General features: G+C 57.2%; 2 protein-coding genes and 1 pseudogene across 3 annotated transcripts; 1 reads left to right on the forward strand and 2 right to left on the reverse strand.

Moving 5' to 3' along the window:
• Positions 1–726: 726 nt before the first annotated feature.
• MEX3D (mex-3 RNA binding family member D) lies at positions 727–10,123 on the reverse strand. Its single transcript, XM_016209676.2, has 2 exons — positions 9,483–10,123; positions 727–3,017 (listed from the first exon to the last, which is right to left on the reverse strand). The coding sequence occupies exons 1-2, from the start codon at positions 10,081–10,083 to the stop codon at positions 1,624–1,626; spliced, it is 1,995 nt and encodes a 664-aa protein (XP_016065162.2). The 5' UTR covers positions 10,084–10,123; the 3' UTR covers positions 727–1,623.
• Positions 10,124–13,686: 3,563 nt separating this feature from the next.
• Positions 13,687–25,253, reverse strand: MBD3 (methyl-CpG binding domain protein 3). Of its 2 annotated transcripts, none has more exons than XM_087816594.1 (6): positions 25,210–25,253; positions 20,112–20,271; positions 19,422–19,559; positions 17,519–17,609; positions 16,942–17,119; positions 13,687–15,392 (listed from the first exon to the last, which is right to left on the reverse strand). In XM_087816594.1, the coding sequence occupies exons 1-6, from the start codon at positions 25,221–25,223 to the stop codon at positions 15,197–15,199; spliced, it is 777 nt and encodes a 258-aa protein (XP_087672720.1). In that variant the 5' UTR covers positions 25,224–25,253; the 3' UTR covers positions 13,687–15,196. The 2 variants fall into 2 exon arrangements, with proteins under 2 accessions (XP_087672720.1, XP_087672719.1); XM_087816593.1 differs by having other exon boundaries at positions 25,114–25,223.
• On the forward strand, positions 17,947–19,285 carry LOC107534582 (small ribosomal subunit protein uS5 pseudogene; annotated as a pseudogene).
• Positions 25,254–26,309: the final 1,056 nt, after the last annotated feature.

A 26,309-nucleotide genomic window follows, 5' to 3' on the forward strand; every position in this document is an offset into this window, starting at 1 on the left:
GCTGTCCCCCAGACCTCGCCTCATTGCTCACTCCTCAAGCCAGCAGCCAGTGGAGACTCTTATCCCTGGAGCCCCTCCCTGTCACCACCTTCCACACTCCACCCTCCCTTGACTCCAGTGCTTTCTTCCTTCAGAACTTTGGTGGCGCCCAACTACTGATGACCCAACCCCTGGCCACCCTGGTCCTCACCTCCATGCCAACCAGCCCTGAACTGTCTGGTGGCCCAATGGGCCAGGTCCCAACTAGACCTAAGGTGAGAGGGGGACAGCTGTGGCTCATCACTCAGACATCCTTTTGGGGTGGGATGTGTTAGGACCCAGGTGGCAGATTGCTAGACCTCTGTATCCCCATTTGCAGTGATGGGGGGATCCCATCCTGTGGGGACTGGGCCCCCCCCCCACCACAGAGCTGGAATGTGCCCCAAAAAGAGACAGCCTGGCACTGCCACTTCCACAGTGGCCATAACTGACTCCACAGTTGGCTGGACCCAGGGATATGGAGGACCTGAGCCTCAGGAAAGGAGGGCCTGGCTGGACCACCTCTCCAACAGACCTAATCTGGAACAGGGCACAGCACCTGGCTTGCGGTAGAGCCTGGAATGGGGGTAACCTGAGTCAAATTCCTTTATCTGGAAGATGGAGGATACAGAGCTGGGTCTGAGGGTCCCTCCCCCAACCCGACCTCTCCATGCCCACCCGCCCCACACCACGCCAAGGGCTCGCATGTCATAAAAAGACTTTATTAAGAAGGCTTTGGAGTCAAAAAATAAAACTCTTGATACAATTTTCTGAACCCTTAAGTCAGCTCAGCAAATATATAATCAGTAATTTAGCTGCGTAAGATTAAAGGTCCGTTACTTTAAAATAAAATATATTTTAGTTCTTAAAATTTATTCCATAAAGTACATACATATTTCCCTATAAATTTGCTACATATACACAAGAGGTAAAAAGTAAAAGTTTAAAAAAAACAATTAAAAAAAAATTAAAAACGGACAACATAAACCACAGCAGAAGGGGATTAATAATTAAAAATAAAAAAGTTAGAAATTTCTGGTTGGGATGTCCCTTGCTCCCCTCCCCCCACCCCCTCAGGCCTTCCTGGGGCTGACCTACAAAAAGGTGACCGGTTAGCCCCAAAAAGGGAGTGAAAAGGGAGTAAAAATGTCACCATCCTCCTGGTGGAACTTTCTGCAGAGGCTAAGACTGCGCAAAAACAACACTGTCAAATCAGAAATCCACTTCATAGAAAAGAAGGACAACTGATTGTTGTAAAAATCGTTTTGTTTTTTTTTAAAAAAGATCACCCTGGGGGTGTGTGTGTGTATGAGTGTCTCAAATAAAAAGTGCAACAGACCTTTTCTCTCTGGTTTATTTTAACCTGTCAACTCAATACTGTTATTTGTTAAGAACTGAGGTGCCACTGGGCTGCCGGGTCACTGTCTCCATGCCTGGGACCGGAGTTAAAGCTCATCTGTAAACACTGGCCACACTGCCCCTGCCCCCCACCCCCACCCCGGCCTGCCCCTCCATCCCCTGCCCTCAGCTCTCTCCTCCCCAACCCGGCCCAGAGCACAGGCCCATCCAGGGGCCGCGGCGGCCCCGCGCCCAGGGCGCGGCTCGTTAGGAAAAGATATGAATGGCCTGGGTGGCGGGCGTGCGGCAGGCGGGGCACTCAGGCTCGCTCTTGCCGCAGATGCGCACAGCGCAGTCCATGCAGAAGAGGTTGTGGCCGCAGGGCACGAGCGCGGCCATCACCTCGCCCTCGGCGCACACCACACACTCCCGCACCAGGGCCGCGCCGGGCGCGCCGGAGGCCGCGGGGGCCGCGGGCCCCGAGGACGCTGCGGCCGCGGGCTTGCGGCTGCTCTCGGAGGCGCTGGAGTCCAGGGGGGAGCACGAGGAAGCGGAGGAGCTGCCGGGCAGCGAGGTGGCCGCGGAAAAGCTGCTGCTGCTCGAGAAAGATGACAGGGAGCCCTGCGGGGGCCGCCAGGGCAGGGCACCCACTGGGTCGGGGGGCCCTCGGCGGGCCAGCGGGAGCTCCAGGCCCAGGGCACCGGGTTCGGGCAGCGTGGGGGAGTGTCGCGGGGTACCAGCCCCGCTGCTGCGACGGACGCCGGGGGCGGGGGGCGTGGGGACCCCGTTGACCGAAGAGCAGCTGCTGAAGGACGGCACGGGCGCGGCGCGCTCGAAGGGCGCCCAGATGGTGGCCGCCGCAGGCACCGTCAGGTCCAGCGCCAGGAAGTCGAAGCCGAAGTCGCAGTCCTCGGGGGCGGGCGGCCCAGTGGGGGCCCCCGGGCCGTCACCGCCGAAAGTGAAACCTCCGTTGCCCGAGCCGCCATAGGGGCTGGCGGGGCCCGCGTCCGGCACTGGCGGTCCTCCCCGGCTGCCCGGGTAAAAGGCCTCGGGGCCCCCTGGGGCGCCCAGGGCACCGTCCCCGCGGAGGCTGGCGGTGGGCAAGAGGGGCCGCCGCCCAGGGTTGGGGGCCTTGGCCCAAAGGCCTGCAGCTGCCCCAAGCAGGTCCAGGCAGACATCGGTGCCGTTGGCGTGGAAGTCGCTGTCGGGGCCGGCGTCGGTGAAGGCGCCGGTGCGCAGCGTGATGTGCGCCTCGATCTCCTCGCGGGCCCGGTCCACGTTCTCGGGCATGCCCGTCACGGCAAACACGGGCTCCTTGTCGCGACCCGGCGTCACGATGTACGTGTGCGTCCGCTGCTGGATGCGCTTGATGGTGGCGCCCTTGGGCCCCACTACAAGCCCCACCACTCGGTAGGGCACACGCACCTGGATGGTTGTCTGTCCCGGCAGGTTGGGTGGGCCCTGCGCCGTGCCAGGAAGCCCACCAGCCTTGCTGCGCGTAGCACGGATCACAGAGAAATGCTCGGCTGCAGACAGGATCTCACGCTTGGCCATCTCCACGTCCTCCTGGCGGCCAGTTACGATGAAGACAGGCTCCTCTCCACGCACCGGCGTCTTGATGTATGTGTTCGTCTTGGCACGCAGAGCCTTGATTTTGCACCCTGAGCAGGGGGAGTGGAACATGGTGAGGATTGCGACCCCTCCCCAGGACAGCCCTTCCCAGGCAGCAGCTATAGGGGTCAGCCAGCTGGGAGCCTCCACCTGTGGGCTGTACCCCTGAGGGATTTAATCTCAGACACTCAGTCATATCCTTAGATGAGGGACCTCAGTTTCCCCTCTGGTCCTGGGCGCCCCTGGGGTTGGCAAAAAAGCAAGAAGGCAAGGACTCTGTTGTAGGTTGAATAGTGTCCCCTAAAAATTCATGTCCACCCAGAACATCAGAATGGGCTCTTATTTGGAAATTGGGCCTCTACAAATGTAATTAGTTAAGATGAGGTCACACTGGGGTAGAGTGGGCCCTGAACGCAAAAGGAGGGACACACAGAGGAGACGGCCATGTGACAAGAAAGTCAGGAGTTGCAGTGATGTGGCTATAAGCCAAGGGACACCAAGCACTTCTGGCAGCCACCAGACGCTGGGAGAGAGAGCATGGGACAGACTGTCCCCTAGAGCCTCTGGAGAGAGCACAGCCCTGCCAACACCTTGATTTCAGATTTCCAGCCTCCGAAACTGAGAGAATTTCTATTGTTTCGTTATTCAACTGATTATGTCAGCCCTAGGACACAAATGCAGATCCTCTGACACCAACTCCCCATTTGACAGGTGTGGAAACCAAGGCTCAGATTGCATAAGCCACCTGCAATTTTCTTCTAAGTGACCCTTCCAGTCCAAGGAGAGTGGAGGTCTCAGCCCGATGTAGACTCCTAGGCCCGAACTCAGGACACCTCCAAACATCCTGGTGGTCCTGGTCTCAGGGATGGATGCTCAGGGACACTTGGGAACATGGCACTTTGGCTTCATCCTGCCTGGGCTATGGATCCCACTCTATGGAGGGGCAGGGTCAGCTGTTCAGCGTCTCTGATAGGGGTGCCTGCCCAGGTCCCTGATACCCCCCTCCCCCCCGCGCCTTTTGAGACATCTTGAGTTCAGGCCTAGGAGTCTGGGAGACCTCCCCAGCCTCAGGCTCTGGGGAGGTTAGAGGGACACAGAGATATTGTGTCAATACATAGGTGGCATTGAGAGGAGTAACAGTGTTGCTAACTTCACAATAGCGAAAGATACAAAGTTAGCAGGATCATGCCATGGCTGGCGTGGCACAGTGGTTAGAGCATCTGCCTGCATGCCAAAGGGTCAGAGTTTCAATTCCCATCAAGGGCACATACCTGGGTTGCAGGTTTGATCCCTCATGCAGGAGGCAACTAATCGATGTGTCTCTTTCCTCCCTCTTTCCACTCTCTGGACATAGATGGAAAAAGTATCCTCGGGTGAGGATTAACAAAAAAAGAAAGGAAGCCCAACCAGTGTGGCTCTGCAGTTGAGCACTGACCTATGATCCAGGAGGTCTCGGTTCGATTCCCCGTCAGGGCACGTGCCCGGGTTGCAGGCTTAATCCCCAGTAAGGGGCATGCAGGAGGCAGCCGATCAATGACTCTCTCACCATTGATGTTTCTATCTCTCTCTCTCCCTCTCCCTTCCTCTCTGAAATCAGTAAGACATATTAATTTTAAAAAATTTAAAAATATATATAAAGGGGGAAAAAAAGTTAACAGAATTAGCATGTCTGCCCAGGAAGAAATCAAGGAGATGGTGCCTAGGCCAGGGGACTGCTCATCCTAGAGATGGCAGGGGGCTTCCTCACCCTGGTCCCAAGGAAGATAGCAGCTCCCCAATCAGGGCTTTGAGCTAAAGCAGGGCAGATGAATCGGGGTCAGATATCTCTGAGGGAGGGGCTGCTTTTCTACCATCTCCAGGCCTCGCCTCCTGGGTCCTTAGCTACTACCCCCAATAGCAGTGTCACCTCAGTGGCATCCTCTAAATGCACTCTGGCCCCCCTAACCCACCCTGACCTGTGGCTGCCCCCACGCCTGCCCTGATGGTCCCCTCCCTACCTGGCAAACTCTACCTGGCAAACTCCCCCTTCCCTGGCCACGCTGTCACCTCACATGACCTTTCCCACTAGAAACAGTATCCTTACCACTCTCACCCCCAGTCCTGGCCCTTTTCTGCATCACATTGCAGCCTGGCACTCCCTCCTCTGGGAAGCCATGACTGGGCCAGGTCCCTGCATACACTTCCAGAATTTCTCCTGATATCATGCCTGACTTTCTGAACTCCCTGAAGCCAGGTGACTGTGCTCTAAGGGCTAGTAGACTGGGGACTGCCCTGGGCCCTTGAGGGAACCTTCCTGTGCCTCAATTTCCTAACCCATAAAAGGAGGGCTGAAACACCCAACCTCACAGATTTGGGGCCAGACTCAAAGGGCCATGGCCCCAGGCAGACCTCCTTCCCAGGAAATGTTTGTTTCTAGCAGAGCCATGTGAGGAGAGGGACGCTATTGAGGCCTGGAGAAAGGGCAGGGGACTTGCCAAAGGAGATGCAAGCAACCGATGCCCCCCTCCCGATCTTTTGTACAGATGAAGAAGTGGGCCTTGACCCCAAGCATAGGCTAGAACGATGAGCCCCTCAGGTGGGTCAGGGCAGAGGAGAGACCATGCAGCTTCCCCTTGGGTGGCACTGGGTGGAGCCCTTAGTGGCCAGGAGGAGCCCAATTTACTGACTGCACTTCAGCTGTGACACCTGTTGGCCCACAAACCCAACCCATTGTCAAGACCCTGAGAAGCGGCAGAGCTTGGGACGATGGGATTGCCTAGTCCAGGAAATCAGGGATCCAGTGACCCGGGCCACCCCCTCCCCCCGCCCCAATGGAGATGACAGAGTGTGGCAAGAGTTGGTGGTGAGCCCTGGCCAGTGTGCTCAGTGGTTAGAGCATCAGCCTGCATACTGAAGGGTTGTGGATTTGATTCCCGGTCAAGGGCGCATACCTATGATGCAGGTTCGATCCCCGCCCCGGTGAGGGCACCTGTGAGGCAACTAATCAATATGTCTCTCTTATATCGATGTTTCTCTCTCTTTCTCTCTCTTTCTCTCTCTCTCTCTCTCTCTCTCTCTCTCTCCCCTTCCCTCCCACTCTCTCTCTCTAAAAAAAAAAAAAAAAGGCAATGGAAAAATATCCTCTTTAGGTGAGGATTAACAAACAAACACACAAAACAAACAGTGGTGGTGACAGGGGCTGAGCCCCATGCCCGGGAAACTCTGGGGGCCACCACTGATAGGTGGGCACAGGCTGAAATGCAGATTCCTGGGCATTGCCCTCAGGATTCCAACTCAGAGAGCTAGGTGTGTTTGGGAATGTGGTGACAGCCCTCGAGGCTGACACTGTCCTGCCTCAGGCCCTAGCAACCATCACTCCACTACAGCCAGACCTTCCCCTCAAAGTGGGGAGGCTGAGGGTCTCCAGGAGAGCCTAGCAGACTAGGGCAGCCCTTTGCCTCCCATCACTCATATGACCTCATTATGGGGTCCTCGCCATACCCATGTCCTGGGCACTCAGAGAACCAAGCCCCACGGGTGACCACAGGCTACATTTATCAACAAAACCTCAAGGTTATGAGGGGAAGGAAGACGCAGGCAGAGGAGGACTCCAATAGAGGGAACAGCAGGGGCAGAGCTTCAAAAGCAAGGTGGGCTAGGACAAGTTCCCACAATCAGGCCAGGCCAAAGTGGGATGTAGTTCTCGGTGGGCCATGTCACATTAGGGTGGTCTGGGGGGAAGCTGGCTTGTTTGTGACATAGGGACATGGAAAGCTCCCCACAGGCAGGGCAGGTCTACAATTGCCAACTCAAGCATGGGCACCTCTTTATTTCTATGCCCCACAGTGGATAGACAGAACACCAAGGCATGGACCCCAACACCCCTGCAGTGTCCCTGGCTGCCAGAAAGAACACCTGAGGCCTACAGGGTCAGGGTCAGGGCCAGGCCCGGGGAGTAGAGAAGAACAGATAATGGGAACCGTCCCACGCCACCATCCACAGCCTGATCTCAGAGATAGAGGAGACCCGGGGGGAGGGGGAGGCTGCCAGTCCAAGCCCTGCCTTCATCATCATTCATTCACTTGTTCCTCACAGTGCAGCAGGCACTGTGCTATGCACGGTGCTGAAGACCTAACCTGACCAAGCCCAGCCCTGGTAAAGACATGGACTGGGTCTCGCCCTGGGTACAGGGCATGGATGGCAAGGGGGGAGGGCAAGGGCCCAAGGTCATCCCCATGGCTAGTGTGCACCAGCATCCCAGGGAACAGGATAGGCAGAGCCAATGACACCAGGGTTCAAATCCCAGCCCTGCCTCATTTCTCAAAGCCTCTTCCTCCTGTGCCTTCTTGGGGAGGGGTGGCGCTGCACCTGGGATTTGACAGAAAAGGGTGAGTAATTGAGGGCACGCTGAGCTACCGGCACTGGGGAGAGCCTGAGCAGTAAGAAGGGGGCTGTCCTGGCATCCAGAGACCCAGAGGGTGGAGAATGGGGTAGGTGATGGGAGGAGGGGAAGGGGTAGGGCTGGGGCAGTCTTCCAGGGTATGCTTGAGAACTGGGTGGGAGAGGATGGGAGCCACAGATGGAGCTTGGGCAATACAACCCGTCCTGGTATTCACTCTCCCTCCCTGGTACCCAGTAGCCTACTTGTGGGGTGGCTACTGGGAGCCAGCCTGGGATTAGAACCAGTACCTTAAGAAGCCACACAAAAACCCTGAGGGAGGTGTTCCCCACTACAGAGAGGGGCTCTTCATTTGCTCAGGGTCACAGGGCCTCCCCAGTCTGCAGGGAACACCGTACTGCCTAGAGTCTGCTTTGTTGTCTACAACCACCAAGAATACAGGCTGGCACCCAACAACTGGGTGCCAAATGCACACCCAGGAGGTCGGGGGGAGCCTGAGGCCCCAGGTTCACTCCTCCACACCACTCAGCCTGAGGCTACAGGTTCACATGCCCCCTGCCTGACTCCTATCACTACCTGTAAGACATAAGAGGCGGCCTCTCTGGAAGGAACCCTCAGGTGCCAGGACACACATATGCACACAGAACACACCCTCATGCTCCACTGCACAACACATCAGCCTAGTGATTTTGGGCAAATGGCCCCCAGGCATCCATATCCACACTTGCCCAACTGCAGGTTTCTGGACACTCAATACATGGCAACTATCTTTTCTATGTCCCAGTGCAGTTATGGGGGACAGGGGCAGGGAAGTGGGGAGCCTATATAGGAAGGTGGCAACAGGGTGGTGAAGCAGAACTGTCCGGCATGGGTCTAGCATGCCTGTCCCTGACAGCAGCCAGCAGGGCTCAGAGAGTAACGTGTCCTCCTCTCACTCTCATTCCTGATGGTGGGTCTCAGCACCATGCCTGGCACTCCTGTGTCCACATGTAGAAAGGACAAATGAATGACCAGAGGGCTTGCTGACCAAGCCACCCCACCCACCTGGAACTAGCAGAGGACCGTGTCCAGAGCATCCCTGTTGTCCATAGCTTGTGGTGGTGGTGAGGATGACAGGTTACCTTATAATTCAGGCCACCCCGCACCCTTCTCTGGCTCCTGTTCCTGAGGGCCCAGAGGCTGAGACACCCCCTGCCCCCCGGCGGCCTGAGTGTCCTTTGGCCCTACCTAAAGCCCCGCCCAGGCCCCACCCCAAGTTCTAGAACCTGGCTGACCAAAAGAGGACAGGAGGGAGGGGGCAAGTGTGGGCTGAAAGGCAGGAGAAAGTTGAGGCGGTGGGCAGGCAGCTAACAGGGTGGGTGGGTATGTGGGCACTGCCCACCACCCTCCGCCCGCCCCACAGCTCCAGGGCCAATGAGCGGCGGCCAGCCTGATGTCACCCTGCAAATCTCAGCCTGGCTCTCTAACAAAGAGAACAATGGGGCGGCCACAGGGACGCTCGGCAATACCACTGAGGGGACCCCTACATCCCCGGGCCTGTTGCCCGCCTGCCTGCCAGGCTAGGGCCTTGGGGTTGGATCCCAGGAGCCCCTTTTATAACTGGTCCTTGTCCTTCCACATGCCCCCAAATTCCCGACTCTCACTGAGAGCAGGGTGGGACCCTCTTTCATCCTGTTCTGCCCCCCCACCCCAGCCCCAGCAGGGTCTCCCGGCTGGCAAGTCCTGATGTACCCTCTTTGTGTAGCCAAACTTCTCTCATCACCCTGACTGGACGCCCCCCAAACCCCCCAACCCGAGTTGGCCCGCCCCACGCCTGTTTTGAGTGTGGAGAGCCCACCGCCCAGCACGGCCCCTGGTCTCCAATATGGCACAGCCCAAGGCCCGGGCAGCAGGCTGGGCATAGGGGCCCTTCCGGGCTGGAGGCGCCCAGACAAAGGCAGCGGTGGGGCCAGAGCGCGGGCTGTGCCCAACTTTCTCTTGTGGCCAAAGGCAGGACAAAGGCGCAGGCACAGGCGGCCACTGAGGCCAAAGCCCACACGGGGCGTGGCCTAAGTCTGCGGGCAGGGCTGGGGCGGCCCTCCCCCCGAGCAGCAGCGCAGGGACCCCCGGTTCTGCGCCCCCGACGGCGGCCACTCACCCTGGCGACCCACGATCTCGGCGACGTGCTCGGAGCTGGGTACCGGCACGCACTCGGTCATGTTCACGCTCTTCTTGCGGCTGCCAATCACACTCATCTGCTCCGCCAGTAGCGTCGGGGGGCCCAGGGCCGCGGGGTGGGGCGTGAAGCCCACGAACACATCGGGCGGCGACGGCCGAGGCGGGGGCGGCGGCGGGGGGCTCACGTCGGGCTCCAGAAGCGGCAGCGGGCCCGGGGTCACGGCCACCACGGGCGCGCCCGCATCAAGCCCGTCGGGGGGCGTAGGCTCCACTGCGGCCCCGCCGTCCGCGCCCCGTGCCACCGCTGGCGCGCCATCCCCGCCGCCCGTGGCGGCCCCCTCCTCGTCCTGGTCGCCCGCGCCCCCCAGCCCCAGCACCGAGAGCTGGTTCAGCGCCAGGCGCAGCGCGGCGGCCGCGTCGTCGGGCTCAGGCGGCGGCCGGGGCGCGGGAGCGGCCTCCTCGGCGGCCTCGGACGCGGGCGGCGGCGGGGCACCCGGGCTGGGGTCCCCGCCGGCCGCCGCCCCGGGCCCGTTGCCACCCGCGCCCCCGCTGCCGTCGGGCTGGCCGATGGAGCCGGACATGGCGCTAGCGCTCGGGCCCGCGCCCCTGCCTATGGGCCGCCGGCCGCCCGCGCCGCCGCCGCCCGCGCCGCCGCCCTCCGCCTCTGAGAGCTCGGCCGCCGGCCGCCGGCATCCAGCGGCGGGGCGGGAGCGGCGGGGCGCGGCGGCGCGGGGCTGCTCGGGGCCGCGGGAGGCGCGGCGGCGGCGCGACTCTGCTCGCTCTAGGCGGCGGCGGCTGGGCTCTCGGCGGCGGCGGCGGCGGCGGCGCGGACGCTCCTTCCCTCCCGCCCTCCCGCCGCCCTCCCTCCAGCCGCCCGCCCCGCCCCGGCCCCGCCCCCGTGACGCGCGCCCTGCCAACAATGGGGGCGCTGGGCAGGGCGCACGCGCGGGGCGGGGCGGGGCGCGGTCACATGGGCGCCAGCCACCCTCGCCGCGGGCTTTCGGGCGGGTCCAGCGGGCTTGCAGGTGCGGGCGCTGCCGCAGGTAGGTGCCCGCGGCGCCCCGAGGCCGAAGAGCGCCTGCATCCCTTTGCCCAGGGCCCCTCTGTGCCCCCAGGCACTTCGCCCCTGTCCCCGCCCCAGGGCCGGGGTCTCTACCCCCTAGACTCCTCGAGAGCTCGCGGGCCTTCGAACTCCGGTCCCCATTCCTGCAAGTACAGGGCGCCCGTGGGCCCCTGGGGAGGTCAAGGGCACCCACATCCCCCAGCACGAGTGTGCTGGAGCCCGAGTTTGTGCCACGTGGGCGGTGCTTCCCGGTTTGGGCTGGTTTCCACCGGTCGAAGCCCTCCGAGGTGAAGATCCTCCCTCTTTCTGGGGTGCCTGGCGCCCTGCCCTGTGGGCTCCCGGAGCAGCCCAGCGCGCCCAGTTCCACAGCCGCCCTGTCCCCGCGGCCTTTCCTTCAGCTGACTTTTTCCTTTGGAGTTGAAGGGCCCTCCGGTTTTCCCATGGGGTGTCTCATGATAAAAGGGCAGGGAGCAGAACGGACCCTATGGTGTCGCCCGCCCTGCTCTTCATGGGACCCCTTCTAGACCCGTAGTTGGCTGTGGAACTTCAGGACGATTGCTTGAGCTTTTTAGGTGGGAGAGGGGAAACCTGATCCCTTTTGCCACATACTGGCCCCTACTCTGGTGTCCACCGCCATCCTCACAGGCTTAGGTTTTACCCCCCACCCCCCACTATGTAGTTCCTCAACCAAAGCTGTCTACGGCTGAACCATCCACTTCCAGTCATTTCTCTCCACCTACTGTCTTCCGTGGCAAGTACCTCTTCCCCAGTTAAAGCCCTCACTCCACTCTGGCCAGTGTGGCTCAGTTTTTTGGAGCATAGTCCCCTGCACCAAAGGGTCGAGGGTTATCGGCACATAGCAGGGCTTTGGGTATGATCCCCTACTGGGGTGTGTAGGGAGGCAACCCATCGATTTTTTTTCTCTCTCCCTCTCCCTTTCTCTCTCTTTAAAATCAATAAAAAACATATCCTCGGTGAGGATTTACACACACAAGAAAGCTCTTAATCCCCTGCCTTGGTCCCTGTGCCTGACCCTTCCCCACCCTCACCCCCAGGCCACATCCAGGCCAAGTTCCTCTCTTGTGGCCCCAGATCCGAGGCAGCCCTTCTATAAATGCATGTTGAATGAGTGATCGGAGGAAGTTGGAGATCATCTAATTCCAGGGCTCAAACTGTTTCCTCACACTCAGGCTACGAATGGCGTCCAGGTTCCAAGGTTGGGCAGAGATGAGGCAGGCTGAGTGGAGGTGTGTCTTCTGTGATGGGCTGAATAGTGGCCCTAAAGACATTCATCCTCACTTGACTAAGGGACTTTGCAGATGGGATTAAGTCAAGGCCCCTGAGATGGAGTGACCCTGGATTTCCCTTGGGGGTCCAGTGTCATCATAGGGTCCTCAAAAGAGGGAGACAGGAGGGTCAAAGCCAAAGATGGAAGATACTGTGCTGCTGGCTGTTAAGATGGAGGAAGGGCCCTGGCTGGTTTGGCGCTGGTTAGAGGGTCGGCCCTCAGACTGAAGGGTCTCAGGTTCGATTCCGGTCAAGGGCACATACCTCAGTTGCAGACTCCATCCCTGACCCCTGTCTGGGGGCTCGTGTGGGAGGCAACCAATTGATGGGTCTCTCTGACATCGATGTTACTCTCTCCCCCTTCCACACTCTCTGAAAAGCACTGGAAAACTATCCTCAGGTGAGGATTAAAACAAACAAAAAGATGGAGGAAGGGGCTGTAGTGCCTCTAGAAGCTGGAAAAGGCAGGAAACGATTCTCCACTAGAGGCTGTCCTCCCAAAGGACAGCCCTGCCCACACTTGGGTTGAACCCCATGTTGGACTCCTGACCTCAGAATGTATGTTTGTGGTGTAAGCCACAAAGTTTATGGTGATTTGTCCCAGCAGCCACAGGAGGCTCACACAAATGAGGAGGCATCCCAGGCATGCTGAGCTGGGCATGGGTGCAGGGTGGTTCAGAAAGCTCTGCCTGCCTTGGACTAGGAGCAGCCAGGCACATGGTAGAGACCTGGGGGTGGCTCAGGGTCCATGGTGCAGATGCCCCTAAACTTGTTGGCTCAGAAACCCCAGTGCCCTTGCCTCTGGGGGTCTCGCTGAGGAAAGAATTCAGGAGGGACCCTCGAGCTTGGAAAGGTGGCTCAGTGTCAGGAAGGGCTCTGTGGTGTGTAGGACCCTATGGTAGGGCTGGAGCATTCCATTCTCACACAGAACCACTGAGGCCTTGGGACCTAGGCTGGTCTACCTTCTAAGGTCCCGACGTCAGTGGCTGCTCAGGGCCTCTTGGTGGCCAGAGGCTGGGCATGGTTAGCTGCATGGGTGCTGGAGTCATGAAGACCCAAGTCCTCAGGCAGGCCCAACTCCTTTCCAAATGGTTCCCCTAGGCAAGTTGCTAACTTGAGCCTCAGTTTCCCCCCTGGAAGCTGGAACCAGTTCCAGTGGGTGGGCAAGGCTGACTGCAAGAGAAAAGAGTACACATTATGGAGGGGCCACTGGGGGGGGGAGACAGAGATGAACAGAGTCTTCACGTGGTTGTGAGGAGGGAGGTCCAGGCCACCAAATCCTGACCAGCTGTGGGATGGGGGACAGAGGACCTGGGGGGCTAGGCAGGTGAGGGACCAGGGTTCTCCCAGCACTTGCACCAGCCTTTAGGTTTGGAGAGGCTAGCAATGGCCACTTGACCTGTTAGTGCTGGCCTGGAGGCAGTAGGACCCCTTGGGAGCCTGCCAGGGAAGGGCCAGTTCAGGTCCCCAAGGCCATGCTCAGCCAAGTCCCTGTGTGCCCAGCCCTGAAGAGTGCCCCCAACATACACCTACACTGGGAGATCCAGGTGCTCCAAGGAGTCTTGGTGACTCCACCCAGCAGGTACAGGAGCCCCAAATCTTCTGGAAGTCTCCTGGCTTTATGCTAACAGTGCTGGGAACTATCACTGTCAGAAGGCCTGCACCTTGGGGTCCACAGCAAAATCTGCCATCCCCTGGGACAGGCTAGCCCCTCCTGATTCCATTATCACCAAGCCCAGGATTGATGATCCACAGGAAGCAGGCCTGGGGGTGCCCAGGCAAGTCCCACACCGCTCAGACACAAACACTTCAAATTGAAACCAGGCTCCAACCATGCTTGCCCAAGATGGCTTTATTCAGTTGTCCATCACCCACAGCAGCCTTCCTGCAGCCCCTCCACCCAAACCTGAGGGACGACAGGACTCATGGCCCAGGGCCCTCAGAGGGGCCAGTACTCCTGCCCTCCTTGGGAGGGGCCTTCCTTCCCAGGTGACATGGGCCTATACAGGGCAGGGCACACCACTCTTAGGCAGCCTTCATGGTTCTCAGGATTTGTGCTTCAACTTGACTTGGAAGGATGTGGTCAGTTTGCACCAGCATCCTTGGAAGATCAAGCTGGCAAAAACCCACCACAGCTCTGAGGGGCTCCCATGTCACCCCTCACCCCTGACCTTCATGCCCACAGTCACAGGTTGCTAGTCAGGGCAGAGTGGGCACAAGGTGGCAGCCCTCTCCCAAAGCACTAGGGCTGCAGAGGATGGGTGAAATAATAGTATTCTGATGATCTCTGCCCCCAATGCTCCCTGGAGGCCACTATTCTGGGTGTGGCACTTGGAAATGCTTGGCCATGAAATGCACCTCTGGATGGAACACACAGGAGCCTGGGCCCCAGTGGCAGCTCCAGCCAGGCCACATGAGAACCCATGGCCCAGAATACTAGGTGTTAACTGTACCTGTTATACAAGGGGAAACTGAGGCACATAGGTCAGCCCTACTGTGCTCCAGGCTGTGAGCAGTCCTCCTTAGTTGCTGGTGGCTGACCCTTAGGCAGGGCCTGCCAGGCCACAAAGAGGTTTTCAGATGTGAAGTCCAGATTTCGCATCCACATGCAGCAAGCACAAAAGGTAAAGCAGTTACAGGACGTCCAGCCTAGTTTGTACCACCGATTTATTGAAGGAAAATGTCTGGGTTGTGCCGCTTTCTTTCAGACACGCTCCGAGTGTCACGGCTTTGCCCAGCAGGGTGGGCACTCGGGGAACCACCCTGCAAAGCCCTTCCAGGAGGGCTGAGAGGGTGGCCCAGAGGATTGTCCCTCACACTCAAGCTCGGGAGGCAAGATTGTTTCAAGAACCTTTCTCTGAGAAGCTCAGGACGTTGACAATGAGTCCTGAGGCCCAGCTGCATCCAGGAGCCATGACCCAGAGAGGCAGCCCCCTGCAGGCAGGGCCCAGGAGCGACCAGCACTTCCAGAAGCCTGGCCCTTCAAAGGAGAGCAAACGTGGGGGCTAACCGGGCAGGGGACCATCCTCCAGCCATGATCCCCAGGTGTTCAAGTGGCCTGCGGGAGTGGAAATACCTGGGGAGGAGGTGCCACCTTCCCCCCCAGCCTGGTCCCATCAAGGCAAGGACTGAGTCTGTAGGTGCCCCACACAGGCAGGGCTCGGGCAGGGTCTCTGGAAAGATAGAGAGGGCCAGGCCACCCTAGGTTCCTCCAGGGAGACAGGTGCTCTCCCAGCACAGCCGACACCCAGCGTGTAACAGGTCCCAAGGACTCTTGGACAGTCTCTCTCCCTGTGGTCACTACCCAAGCGCATGCTGTGGCCTGGGGTCCACCTACACCTGCTCTACACATGCTCCATTTCCTGGTCTTGGTCAGGCTCCTCCTCCTCCTCCTCTTCATCCTCTACCTCCTCTTCCAAGCCTGGCTTGTCCAGCGGCGCTTCACCATCCCGGGCCAGCTCCTCCACGTGGGCCAGCATGTCAGCCATCAGTGCCTCTTCCAGCCGCTTGCGGACCTGCTGCACCAGCTCCTCCTGCTTCCTGGGGACACATGGAGCGCTGGCAAGGCACTTCCCTGTCTCCAGGACGACCAGGGTGCGAGGCCAGGAGAAACCAGGAGGATAGGATGCACAGACATACATGGGCCAGTGATTTTGGGGGCCTGAGGGTCCTCCAGCCCTGGATGGTGGCTCACACTCCCTTCTTGAGTAAGTAGCTCTGACTCAGCCTTCTAGATGGTACACTCCACCTCCTGAGGGACCTGAGCCTCAGGGGCTCCGAGTGCTCAGACACTCTACTCCTGTTCCACTGCCCTCCTCATTCCCTCTTGCCACCAGTTTCTCTCCCCACCACCTGGCAGGCACTACCCCAATCAGTTCTGGTCTGCCTTGTGTCACTCCCCCTCCCAGAAATGGGTGGTCACCTGTCTGCTTGGCTCTTCTGGTCTAGTGCACATGTAAGCTCTTTTGCTATCACCTGAGTGGGGTTTGCAAAGAAAAAAAAGACCACTGAATGTCCAGTCTACTGCCCAGCCAGAGTGTCACTTGTCTTGTGGATGACAAGGTTTGCAGGTAGAGAACTCTAGGAGGGGAATGACTTTCTGACTTTTGGCTTGTTACCGTGGCAAAGAAAGTGGCTGTAGCCTGGTCTGCTTGCCCATCTGCTTCCTCTGTGGCTTTTAAGATCCTCCCCCACCTCCAGTTCCACATCTTCACTGTAATGTGAATCCAATGTTAGTGTCTGTTGCCAAGTCTGGTAAATGTTGGCGCTGTCCCTGTCCTGTGTGTGTGGGAGGGGGGCGTCCTTTCTCTCCTTACCACTACTCTCTTCTGTGTATAGCTGGCTACTCAACTCTTCTCCAGACAAGACCAAATCTACTGCCTAACCTGTGACCTGAATTTTTCATTTGAGTGACTTCTAATTGTAGTTCTGCTTAGCTTTAAAAATCCTTGTCTTTTTGGAGTTGTGTTCTTTTCTTATACTTTCAATTCCCTCTCCTGCCCTTTCCCTTGGACAGACTCTCTGGTATGGGGGAGTTGGGGGGGGGGGGGTCCTAGTACCATGTCCTCACCTTGCATGGAGCACAGGGGCTTCTCTCATACCTACGAAGTTTCGAACTCCCAATTCCCGAGACAGGAAACCCACAACCTCACCCTGTACACTACTCAGGCCATGCCTGCTCTGGTTTCCAGTCCCTTCTTTGGGGAGGGGTCCCTAGTTTTTTTAACTTCTTTTGAACTCAGCTGTGCACTGACATTTTAAATTTTAAAGGATGCATATTTATCCTATCAGCACTTTTAGATGTTTCCTGCCCAGTTCAAACCACCTCTTTATCAAGTCTTCCCCAAAAATTCCAGCAAATGAACACCTCTTGCTCCAAGTCCACTTGCACTTGGGCACCACCAACTCAGGCCCAGCACTCAAGCCCCAGGATGTGTCTATCTTCACTTCTCACTCAGTACTTCCTGTTCCTGTCATGTGCCCACTTCCTGCCACCCCTCAGCAAGACCCTCAAAGGCCTTATACCCCTGAAGGTTTGAAGACACACCAGCCACGAGCAACAGAGAGGGCGGGGTGGGAGGGCAGCTACCTGATGTCCTCGTCAGTCACCATGAAGGCCTTGCAGAGGGGCTGGGCAGTGTTGAGCCATACCCCAGGGTTCTTCTCTACGGCAGCTGAGAGCTGCCCAGTGATGGGCATGGTGCTGGTGTGCAGGGCACTGGCGATGGCTGACAGCAAGGTCTCGTCTGTGCAGCCAGGTCCCACTCCTGAAGGGGAACAGGAGGGACAGTCATTACTAAGCAGCAGCCTTTGTCCCTCAGCCTCGGATGTTGTTTGTAAACCCTCCTTACGGGCAGGCAGTTGCTCTCACATCAGAAAAGGAGCCCTATATGCTCAGGGACGGATGGTTGTGTTTATGGTACAGGAGCAAAATCGCACCCCGAATTTTTCCAGGACCCTCCCGGACAGATGCATCCTGTTGGTCCAGTGCCTCTCCACCATTCACCCCAGCTGTGCTCTGCTCTGGGTAGCTGTCTCCAGGACCAGGAACCAGGCATCTGCCCCTCTGGTCCAAGGCTGGAGGTTGAAGGGGCCCTTCCTTCCCCCTGCAGACCTGGTCACCCTCCTAACTTCCCCCCCCAACCCGTCCTGGGGGCTGGGGTTACCTTGCAGGCCCTTGGGGAGGTCCATGGTCTTCACAAGCTCCTCAGCGATATCAAAGGCGTTTAAGCCACTCAGCTTCTTCTCCCAGAAGAGCTACCGCCAGACAGACAGATGTGAGGCCAGTAAGACAGCCAGGCACCCCCACATGCAGGTGAACCACAGCAGTCCAGACAGATGGCTGAAGCCCGTCCACATGCAGTATAGTGGTCTTGGCATGACCTCTAACTCCCACCCTGGCTGGGCTGCTGATGTCCCAGCTTGAGAAATGAGGGTGCCATGGCCCCAGCGGGATCCACACCCAGGCCCGTCCTCCCAGAGCAGAGAAATGCCAACTCCAGTTTTTGGCAGGACAAAGACCCAATAAATTAAATGAGCCATGATGTTGATGGGTTATGGTTCCCAAAAGACTGTCCCGCACACCCCACTATACAGTGTGTGGACATTTGTAAATATGTATGAAAATACCGGTAATACTTGGTTTTTGAAGGGTAGTTTATAAAGCCATATATGTATGATCGTATTTTAAAAAACCCTCCACAAAACTTAACCACCTATTCAAGAAAACATTGGCCAGAAAAAGCCCCAAGTGCCTTAGCAGCCCTCTGCATGGTGGGTGGCACCAGGGTGGGGCTTTGCTCCCCACAGAATTAGGTTCTGGGGTGATTGTTCCTGACTGGCACTTAGGCTAAAGGACCCACGAATGTAGGCTTTGAAGAGTAGACAGCATTTTCTCTGAGGAAAACACCAAATGGCGGATGATGCTGGTGCTGGGGGAGGGCCTGGAGGCCCCAGGGGCCCTGGAATGGGAGGCTGAGAAGGCTTCCATGGAGGATCTGCCAGTGACATCTGGGGCCAAGGTCGAGGCTGGAGTTGGGATCAGGACCGAGGCCACAGAGCTCTCGGAGGCAAGGCCGAGGACAAGGAGTGGACCCTGTCAAGGAGCTGCCGCCTGGTAAAGGACATAAAGATCAAGTCCCTGGAGAAGATCTATCTCTTCTTCCTGCTCATCAAGGAATCTGAGATCATTGTTTTCCTGGGGGCGTGCCTCAAGGACAAGGTTTTGAAGATTATGCCCATGTAAAAGCAGACACTGGCTGGCCAAAGGACCCAGTTCAAGGCATTTGTCACCACTGGGGACTACAATGGACATGTTAGTCTGGGTGTTAAGTGCTCAAAGGAAGTAGCCACTGCCATTCGTGGGACCATCACCCTGGCCAAGTTCTCTATTACCAGTGCCGTGAGGCTATTGGTGGAACAAGGTCAGCAAGCCCCACACCATCCCTTGCAAGATGACTAGCTACTGTAGCTCTGTGCTGGTAGCACCTCATCCCTGTCCCCATGGGCACTTGCATAGTCTCAGCCTATGCCCAAGAAGCTGCTGCTGCTGGCTGGTATCAACGACTGCTACACCTCGGCCAGGGGCTGCACTGCCACCCTGGGTAACTCTGCCAAAGCCACCTTTGATGCCATCTCTAAGACCTACAGCTATCTCACCTCTGAAAAGAGACTGTGTTCACCCTATCAGGAATTCACTGACCATTTTGTAAAGACTCACACCAGAGTTTCTGTGCAGAGGACCCAGGCTCCAACTGTGGCCACCACATAATTTTACACAAGAAAAATAAATTGATGCCCTGGCTGGGTAGCTCAGTTGGTTATAGCATCATCCTGATACACCAAGGTTGTGGGTTCAATCCCCGGTCAGGGCACATGTAAGAATCAACCAATGAATGCATAAAATAAGTGGAGCAACAAATTGATGTTTCCCACCATGCCCCCTCAATCAATAAATAAAGAAAAAAGGGAAATTGAATTAAGCCTATTAAAAAAAAAAAAGGGTGGACCCAGCTTGGAGGGAACTGAGGGTTCAGGGCTGGGCTTGACCTGGCCTGGGTGTGTGCTCACCTGCCGGGGCTGCTCCACAGCCTTCTGGGGGTCACTCTTCACCTTGTTGCTGGGGTGGTTGGTGATCTTGGTCACTGGCTGCTTGAAGATGGATGCTGTCTGCCTGACAGGGAGGGCTGTGTTCAGGTCAGGTTTGCCCTGTGAAGACAGGCACACTGGCACCCAAAACCCCGGGAGCCTGATTTCTGTGTCTCCCAGTCACTAGCACACCCTGTGGCAAATGGGGACCTGGACCTGGAGGTGATGCCAAGTCCAGGCCCTATTTGATGTCCTCAATGGGGCTCTGGACCCACACCAGCCCAGTTCTTGCCTCCTGTGCCTCATTCTCTGTGAAGCACTAGCCTGTGGGCACCCTGGCTAGCTGTCCTGAGGGCAGGGACAGGGGTCCAAGTCCCACTGAACACGTGTCCATCAGAGGCTGGGGGACAGTGTCACTGGGTACCCATGTGGATTGTCACCTGTTGAAGACACTGTGCAGGGAGAAAAAGTGCCACAGGCACCAGAAGCAGCCAGGGACCTCTCAAGGGACAGAATCACAGTCTCTTTTTTCTCCTTTTCTGTGGACTCCAAACTTCCCTCAGTGAATTGTTATAACTTCAACACTAGAAGTAAACTCGATTACAGTATTAGCTCTCTTCCCCCCGACCCCAACTCCAGTATGATTGGGTGGAGCGAGGTAGGGCGGCTCACCTTGACTTGGTTGGAGGAGTCATAGCGCACCCGTTGCCGGCTCTTGTTCATCTTGCTCATCAGCATCTTGCCTGTCCGGAAGTCGAAGGCCCCCAGGTCCATGGAGCCGCCCAGGTAACGTGCCAGCTGCGGCTTGCTGCGGAACTTCTTCCCACTTGGGCTGCGGCCAGAGAGGAGTCAGTGGCCACAGGACGCTTGGGGCCACCCCACACCCCCAACTCCAGGCCCACAGCAGATGCGAAGGCTGACAGCAGGGATGAATGCCTGGATTACAGAGGGATAGGGTCTAGCCCTGGGAGCCTGGCTGCCATTTTCAGAGCATTCCAGAAACAGAAACAGGCCATGTTCTTAAGAAAAATCCCAATGATAACAGGTATTTGAGGGACCTGTCCTAATAGCAGTTTCCTTCTAGTGGTTATAGCACTGGGGACTAGAATCTCCAGGGGGCAGGGCAGTAAAATCTCATGTTAAGATTTGGGGCCAGGACACCAAACAACTGTTCAGGCATGACCTGTTGGGAAAGCTGGAAAGCAAGAGCTCTGAGGGCCTGGCTGTGACAGTTTGCATCCTGCTCAGCTCCTAGGATACACCACCACCCACCCATAGGGCCGTTGCACAGCCCAGTGAACACAACCATGCTGGACAAGACCAGCACAGGACCCAGCATGCAGTAACAGTACTGCCATATAAACTTGTGCGGCCACTTTGGAAATAGTCTGGCAGCTCTTCAAAGGATCAAACAGCAATTCCACCCCCAGGTATCTCCCCAAGAACTGAAAACATATGTCCACGAAAAAACTTAACCCAAATATTCACAGCAGCAGGATTCACAATAGGCACTGAGTGGAAACAACCCAGATGTCCACTAGCTAATGAACAGATAAACAACATGACCCCATCCACACAATGGAATATTACTCAGCCACAAAAAGGAGGGAAACACTGACACTCTCTACAATATGGATGAACCCTGAAGACATCATGCTCAGTGAAAGAAGTCAGACACAAAAGGCCACACTGTGTGATTTCATTTATGTGAAATGTCCAGAACAGTGGATTTGTGGGTGCCAGGGGCTGAAGAGGATGGAGGGTAACTGCTGATAGGCATGGGGAACCTCTGGGATAAGCCCCTAATTTGAGCAAGTGCACACCTGCCCTCTCCAGTCCTGCTCCAGATGTCTGGGCACACAGCAGACAAGGGCCAATGGAGGGCAGGGTGGGACCTGATACAGGCAGAAGGAAACCAATGGCACACTCAGCTCAGGCTGGGACCTCCTACTGGGCCAGGTCATAGGAACCTGTGCTTCTTCCCTTGGCCTGGCTACGTTCTTTAGGACAGTGTGCCTCGGCACAGAATCAGCAACTGCCTCAAGTTCTAAGGCTGCTAAGGACTCTTCTGAAAGACCCACTTTTCTATTATGCTCTGCACTGGCTTATGTGAACATTCAGTTCATGTGCCCAGGGCAGTGGAAAGGAAAAGAGGGAAGGACCCCTGCCCCAATACTTGCCAACATTTTTTCACCTCCAGTCACCCTCACCCATTGCTGTTGTTTAAAAAAAATAAAATGAGAACAGGGAGATAAAAACACAAAGCAGATGAGTAGTTGCTTAGGGCTGGGGATGGGGACACAGGGCAGTGATAGTTGTCTTGGGTTCTTTTGGGGGTGATGACAATGTCCTAAAATTGACTGTGGTGATGGCTGTTATCTGTGAATATGCTAAAAACTCAATTGTACACTTTTTTTCCAAATCCTCATCTAAGGATATTTTTTCCATTGCTTTTCAGAGAGAGAGAGAAGGGAGGAACATGTGAAAGAGACACATCAATTGGTTGCCTCCACCACATGCCCAGATAGGGCCTAGGATTGAGCCTGCAACCGAGGTACATGCCCTTGGCCAGAATGGAACCTGAACTCTTCAGTCCACAGACCGACGCTCTAACCACTGAGTCAAACTGGCTAGGGCTCAGTTGTACACTTTAAATGTGGTATGTGCACCCTATCTCAATAAAGCTATTAAAACAAAAAGTGCAGAGGGTTCGGGAGGGAATGAGGAGCGATGCTAATGGGCACAGGGCTTCATTTTGGGATGATGAGAATGTTCTGGATCTAGAATGGTGATGGTTGCACAATGTTGTGAAATGTACTAAAAATTGCCAAATTGTAAGCTTTTAAAGGGTGAACTGTATGGAATGTGAAATTGTATCTCAATTTTCAAAACAAGTTTTTCAGATCTGTACTGACATGGGAAGACATTCCTGATATTTAGTGAATGAGAAAACAAATGAGCATCACAGCCCTTCTCTGGAGGTAGGCCTACCTGGGAGCACAGCTGGTTGTGGGGATGGGAGCCAGTGCCCAACGTGGAGCCTGGAGGGTCTGAAGAGATGCAAAAGGACAGATACTTGCCTTGGACCTGGTCTTTCCCTACACCTTTGTTTCTCATCAGTAGACAGGGATGCTGTTCTGCTTTTCCTAAGTCTACTTCTACTTAAAACGAGACCTTCTAGGAAAATAATCTCTATGCTGCACACCCCCAAAAATTATTCATTAGGTAAGGGAACTAACTTCTCCCAAGTCCTGTTTCCTGCCTGGACAGAAAATGTAGAGCAGGGAGACTGTTTTCACAAAGAAAACATGTGACTGTGAGCAGACTCTGGGAATGAAGCTCAGGCAAATCATCAAGATGGAGAGGGGTGGGTGAGCCCGCAGGGGACAGTCTATAGGGTCACTCTACTCCTACAATGCAATTCTTTAAAGAACACACTCGCTCACTCCCATTTTCTGGAGGAGGAAATCAATAATTCGAGGCTTGCATGTCCCTAGGGGCAGGGCTAGAGCTCAGGGCCAGGTCTGTCTTACTCCTCAGCACCCCCACTGCATTCAGGAAAATCTGCCTGTGCTCTTGCCCAGTCGCCGGGTTCAGAAGGGGGCTTCAGAGAGTGGTGAGGAGGCCAGGAACTTACATTCCAGGAAAATACCACAGTTCTACATCATATCCCCCTAGATCTCTTTCCGCTGGGGGAAAGGGGGACACCTGGTGGGTATCTGGTGGGTCACTCAGGCCAGAGACCGGGGAATGAAGCTAGACCCCATGCCCCCTCCTCTCCCATTTCAGGACCTCACCTCTTCGGGGCAGCCATGGGAAACCTAAAGTAGCATCTGTTCAGCCCCCCATTTTGGAGCTACCCCCCACCTCCAGACCCCCATGTTTAGCACTAGAGCCTCAGAGTGGGGTCCTACTCAGCTGAGGCCCTGACAGGCTCCCAGGCATGCTGGCCTTGATTCAGCTCCTGAGCTGCAGACTGCTCTCTGGTTCCTCTGGGCTCTGCACAGGCTCCTGGAATTCCCACTGCCTGGACTGTTCTTTCCAGTTCCACTGTTAGGGCTCAGCTAGCTGTCACTTCCTCAAAGAAGCCCTCCCTGACCTGCCTCAGCCTCAGTCAGGCACCCCTACTACCAGCCCTCACAGGTCCCTGCACTTCTCAGCGTATGTCACCACCTGAAACCCAGGAGTAACAGGGTGAGGGCTGGTGCCTCCGCTGTCACACAGGAGGAGAGGGCCACAGGGTCTTACTCCTAGCTAAATGGTCAGGACCCAGCAGTGCCACACACCTAGCAGATGCTGAAGAGATGCTTGTTAAATTAACAAAGGACAAGAAAGAGACCTGCCTCAGCCCTTGGATCTAAAAGCAAGCAAGCACACGAGCATGCTTAGAATTAAATGAGGCACCTGGTACCTAGTCTGAGGCCTCCCCACTGACTCACGACAGAACTAAGAGGATTTAGGTTTCCTAAAGAGCCTGTGAGGGAGTGATGTCACAGTAGATGGTAGTGAAAAGGAATGTGCATGTGTCCCTAAGAAACAGTTTGTAGTGCCACTATGTCAATGAGTAAGTTAAAGGGTCCAGCTAATTCCTGTACACATTTGGAGTCCCACAGTTTTGCTCCCATCACTGCCCTGCACTTTTTGGAAACTGAAAACCAGAACCTGAGCTTGTGTGGAACAGTCAATATTCCTTCCCAGCTCACTTCCCTCCTTCTAAAACGGGGCTAGCAAAGGCCTAGCGACCCCTCCACTTCCCGCGTGTTGGAGGACGGAGCATCGTTTCTGCTTTAACTTGGCTTCACCCAGCCAGTTTCTGGGCCCACAACCAGGCTGCATACCCCCAGCACCAGCTGGCATTGAACATGAGGCAGGTGTCCTGCCGGCTCTTTCACCAGGACCTGAAGCAAAGGGGAGGGAACCGTTAAAGCTGGCTCAGAAACAAAAGCTGCTTCTACCAGTCAGGGGAAAAAAGAGAAGGCAAACAGCAGGTGGCCCACTGTCTGGGGCTGGGCTGCGAGCCTTTCACTAATTCTTTGTTCCGTGGAGGGGGTTCGGGCAATTTCGGCCATTTCTCCCAGGCCAAGGGCGGCCCCTGCTTTCAATTTTGGGGAGGGAAACTCTGAAAGCCTCGGACCACCAATAATGTCAACACAGAAGCGGAGCTGTGTGTACCCGGTTCACAGACAAACGGGGGGTGGCAATCTCCGAACATGCCCAAAGATGGGAAAGGGCAACCCTTCAAAAACACGCATCCCCCGGGGCCCGGCCACCCTGGAACCTGCTTCCGTAAGTATGCCCTCCCGGGCCCATCAGAAAAAAACTAGCCCAGCCCCCACCCCTGCCTCCCAGCGGCGTCTGGCCTGTGCCGGCGTCCCTCGGCCCTCCGGCAGGTTTGCCACAGAAGCCGGTGAGGCCGGTGCTCGACCGTCCCGTGCCGACCAAGGGCCATGAGGCCGCGCTGGGGGCGCACGCGCACTGGGCAAAGGGTTGAGAGGGAGCAGCCGCGCGCGCCACCGCGCACGCGCACTGGGCCAGGCGTCTGCCGCGCGCCGATACGCACGCACGACGCACACGCGGGGGCCCAGGCCGCGGCCCGGGTCGGGGTGCCCAGGCCGCCGCAGAGGCCGCTGGGAGGCGCTCGTTGGGGCCCTGCCCTGCCAGCACGTTCATTCACCTATAGTAAAAGACATCCCTGTGGCCGGCCGACAGCCCCGACCTTCTGGGCACTTCTTCCCTCTCCCAGCCCTGCGGGAGCGCCGGGCACTCCCACCTCTTCCGCTCCATCGCGCCCGGCTCCTCGGCCCGCCGCCGCCGCCGCTGCCCGGACCCCCGGTCTCCGCCGCCTCAGCTGCCTCTGCCGCCGCCGCCGCCGCCGCCACTTACCGCGGCTGTTCTGGCCCGCAGGCCCCCACCCTCCACCCCCAGCCGGGCGCGCGCCGGCTTTGCCGCCCTCTCAGCCCCCTCCCCGCGCTCGCCAGCCCCCGCTCGGGGGGCCCGCTCCGCCCACCCGCCCGCGCGCGGGGCCGCGTGCTGCGCAGGCGCTACGCAGGCCCCGCCCCGCAGCGACAGCGCCAATCAGCGTGCGGACAGGGAACCCGGGCCTGCGGCTGCACCAGGCTCGCGCGTTCTGCGCCTGCGTCCTGTGTCCGAGTGGCCGCCGGTCTCGCCGGGGTCTCCCTCCTGCACCTGTCACCACGTTCCCGCCTGTGCCGGGCCTCTGTTCCCCTGCCGCCCGGTCTCACAGCGTCCAGCCTCTTCATCGGCGTCCACATCCCGGGCTATTGCCACTGGCCACCTCCCTGCATACCCCAGGTCCCACCCAACGCTTTCTTTCTGACGTTTCAGAATCGGGCAATATGCGTCCTTCTCCCCGCCTCCAACTTAGTCCAGACACCGTCTGTCGCCTGGGGGTCCAGGACCCTCCTATGGAACCTCTCCTCCTCCTATTGTCCCCCTCCCCCTATAACCCCTTTTCCTCCCGAGCCAGAGGGTCCAGGTGGCGCTGCCCCCTAAGTACTTCTGGCTCCATTGCTTCCCCAGAGCAGAGGTTGGCCGGCCCGGGGCAGGTGCTTAAGACAGCTGCGTGAGTGGATAGCTGTGGCCGGCGCCAGGAGCAGGATGGGCCTCCTGAGCGCCGTCCTAGAGTATGTATGCTCTCTGGGTGAGTGGAGGGTGGGTGAGAAGCCCCCAGGCTCCATCCTGGGAGACAGAGGGGTGGTGCGCACACCTGGTTCACCCCCGCAGGTGTCATCCCAACTCTGAGCCACGTGATTCCTGCTCAAGTTGGAGGCAGGTCCTGGGCGGGGAAACCCAAGCTCACAGCAGGCAGATGTCATTTGTTTCAAGTTTTCAGGTGAGTGCGACTTCTTA

This window comes from Miniopterus natalensis, chromosome 4, assembly GCF_054644295.1.
Source record: "Miniopterus natalensis isolate mMinNat1 chromosome 4, mMinNat1.hap1, whole genome shotgun sequence".
NCBI lineage: Eukaryota > Metazoa > Chordata > Mammalia > Chiroptera > Miniopteridae > Miniopterus > Miniopterus natalensis.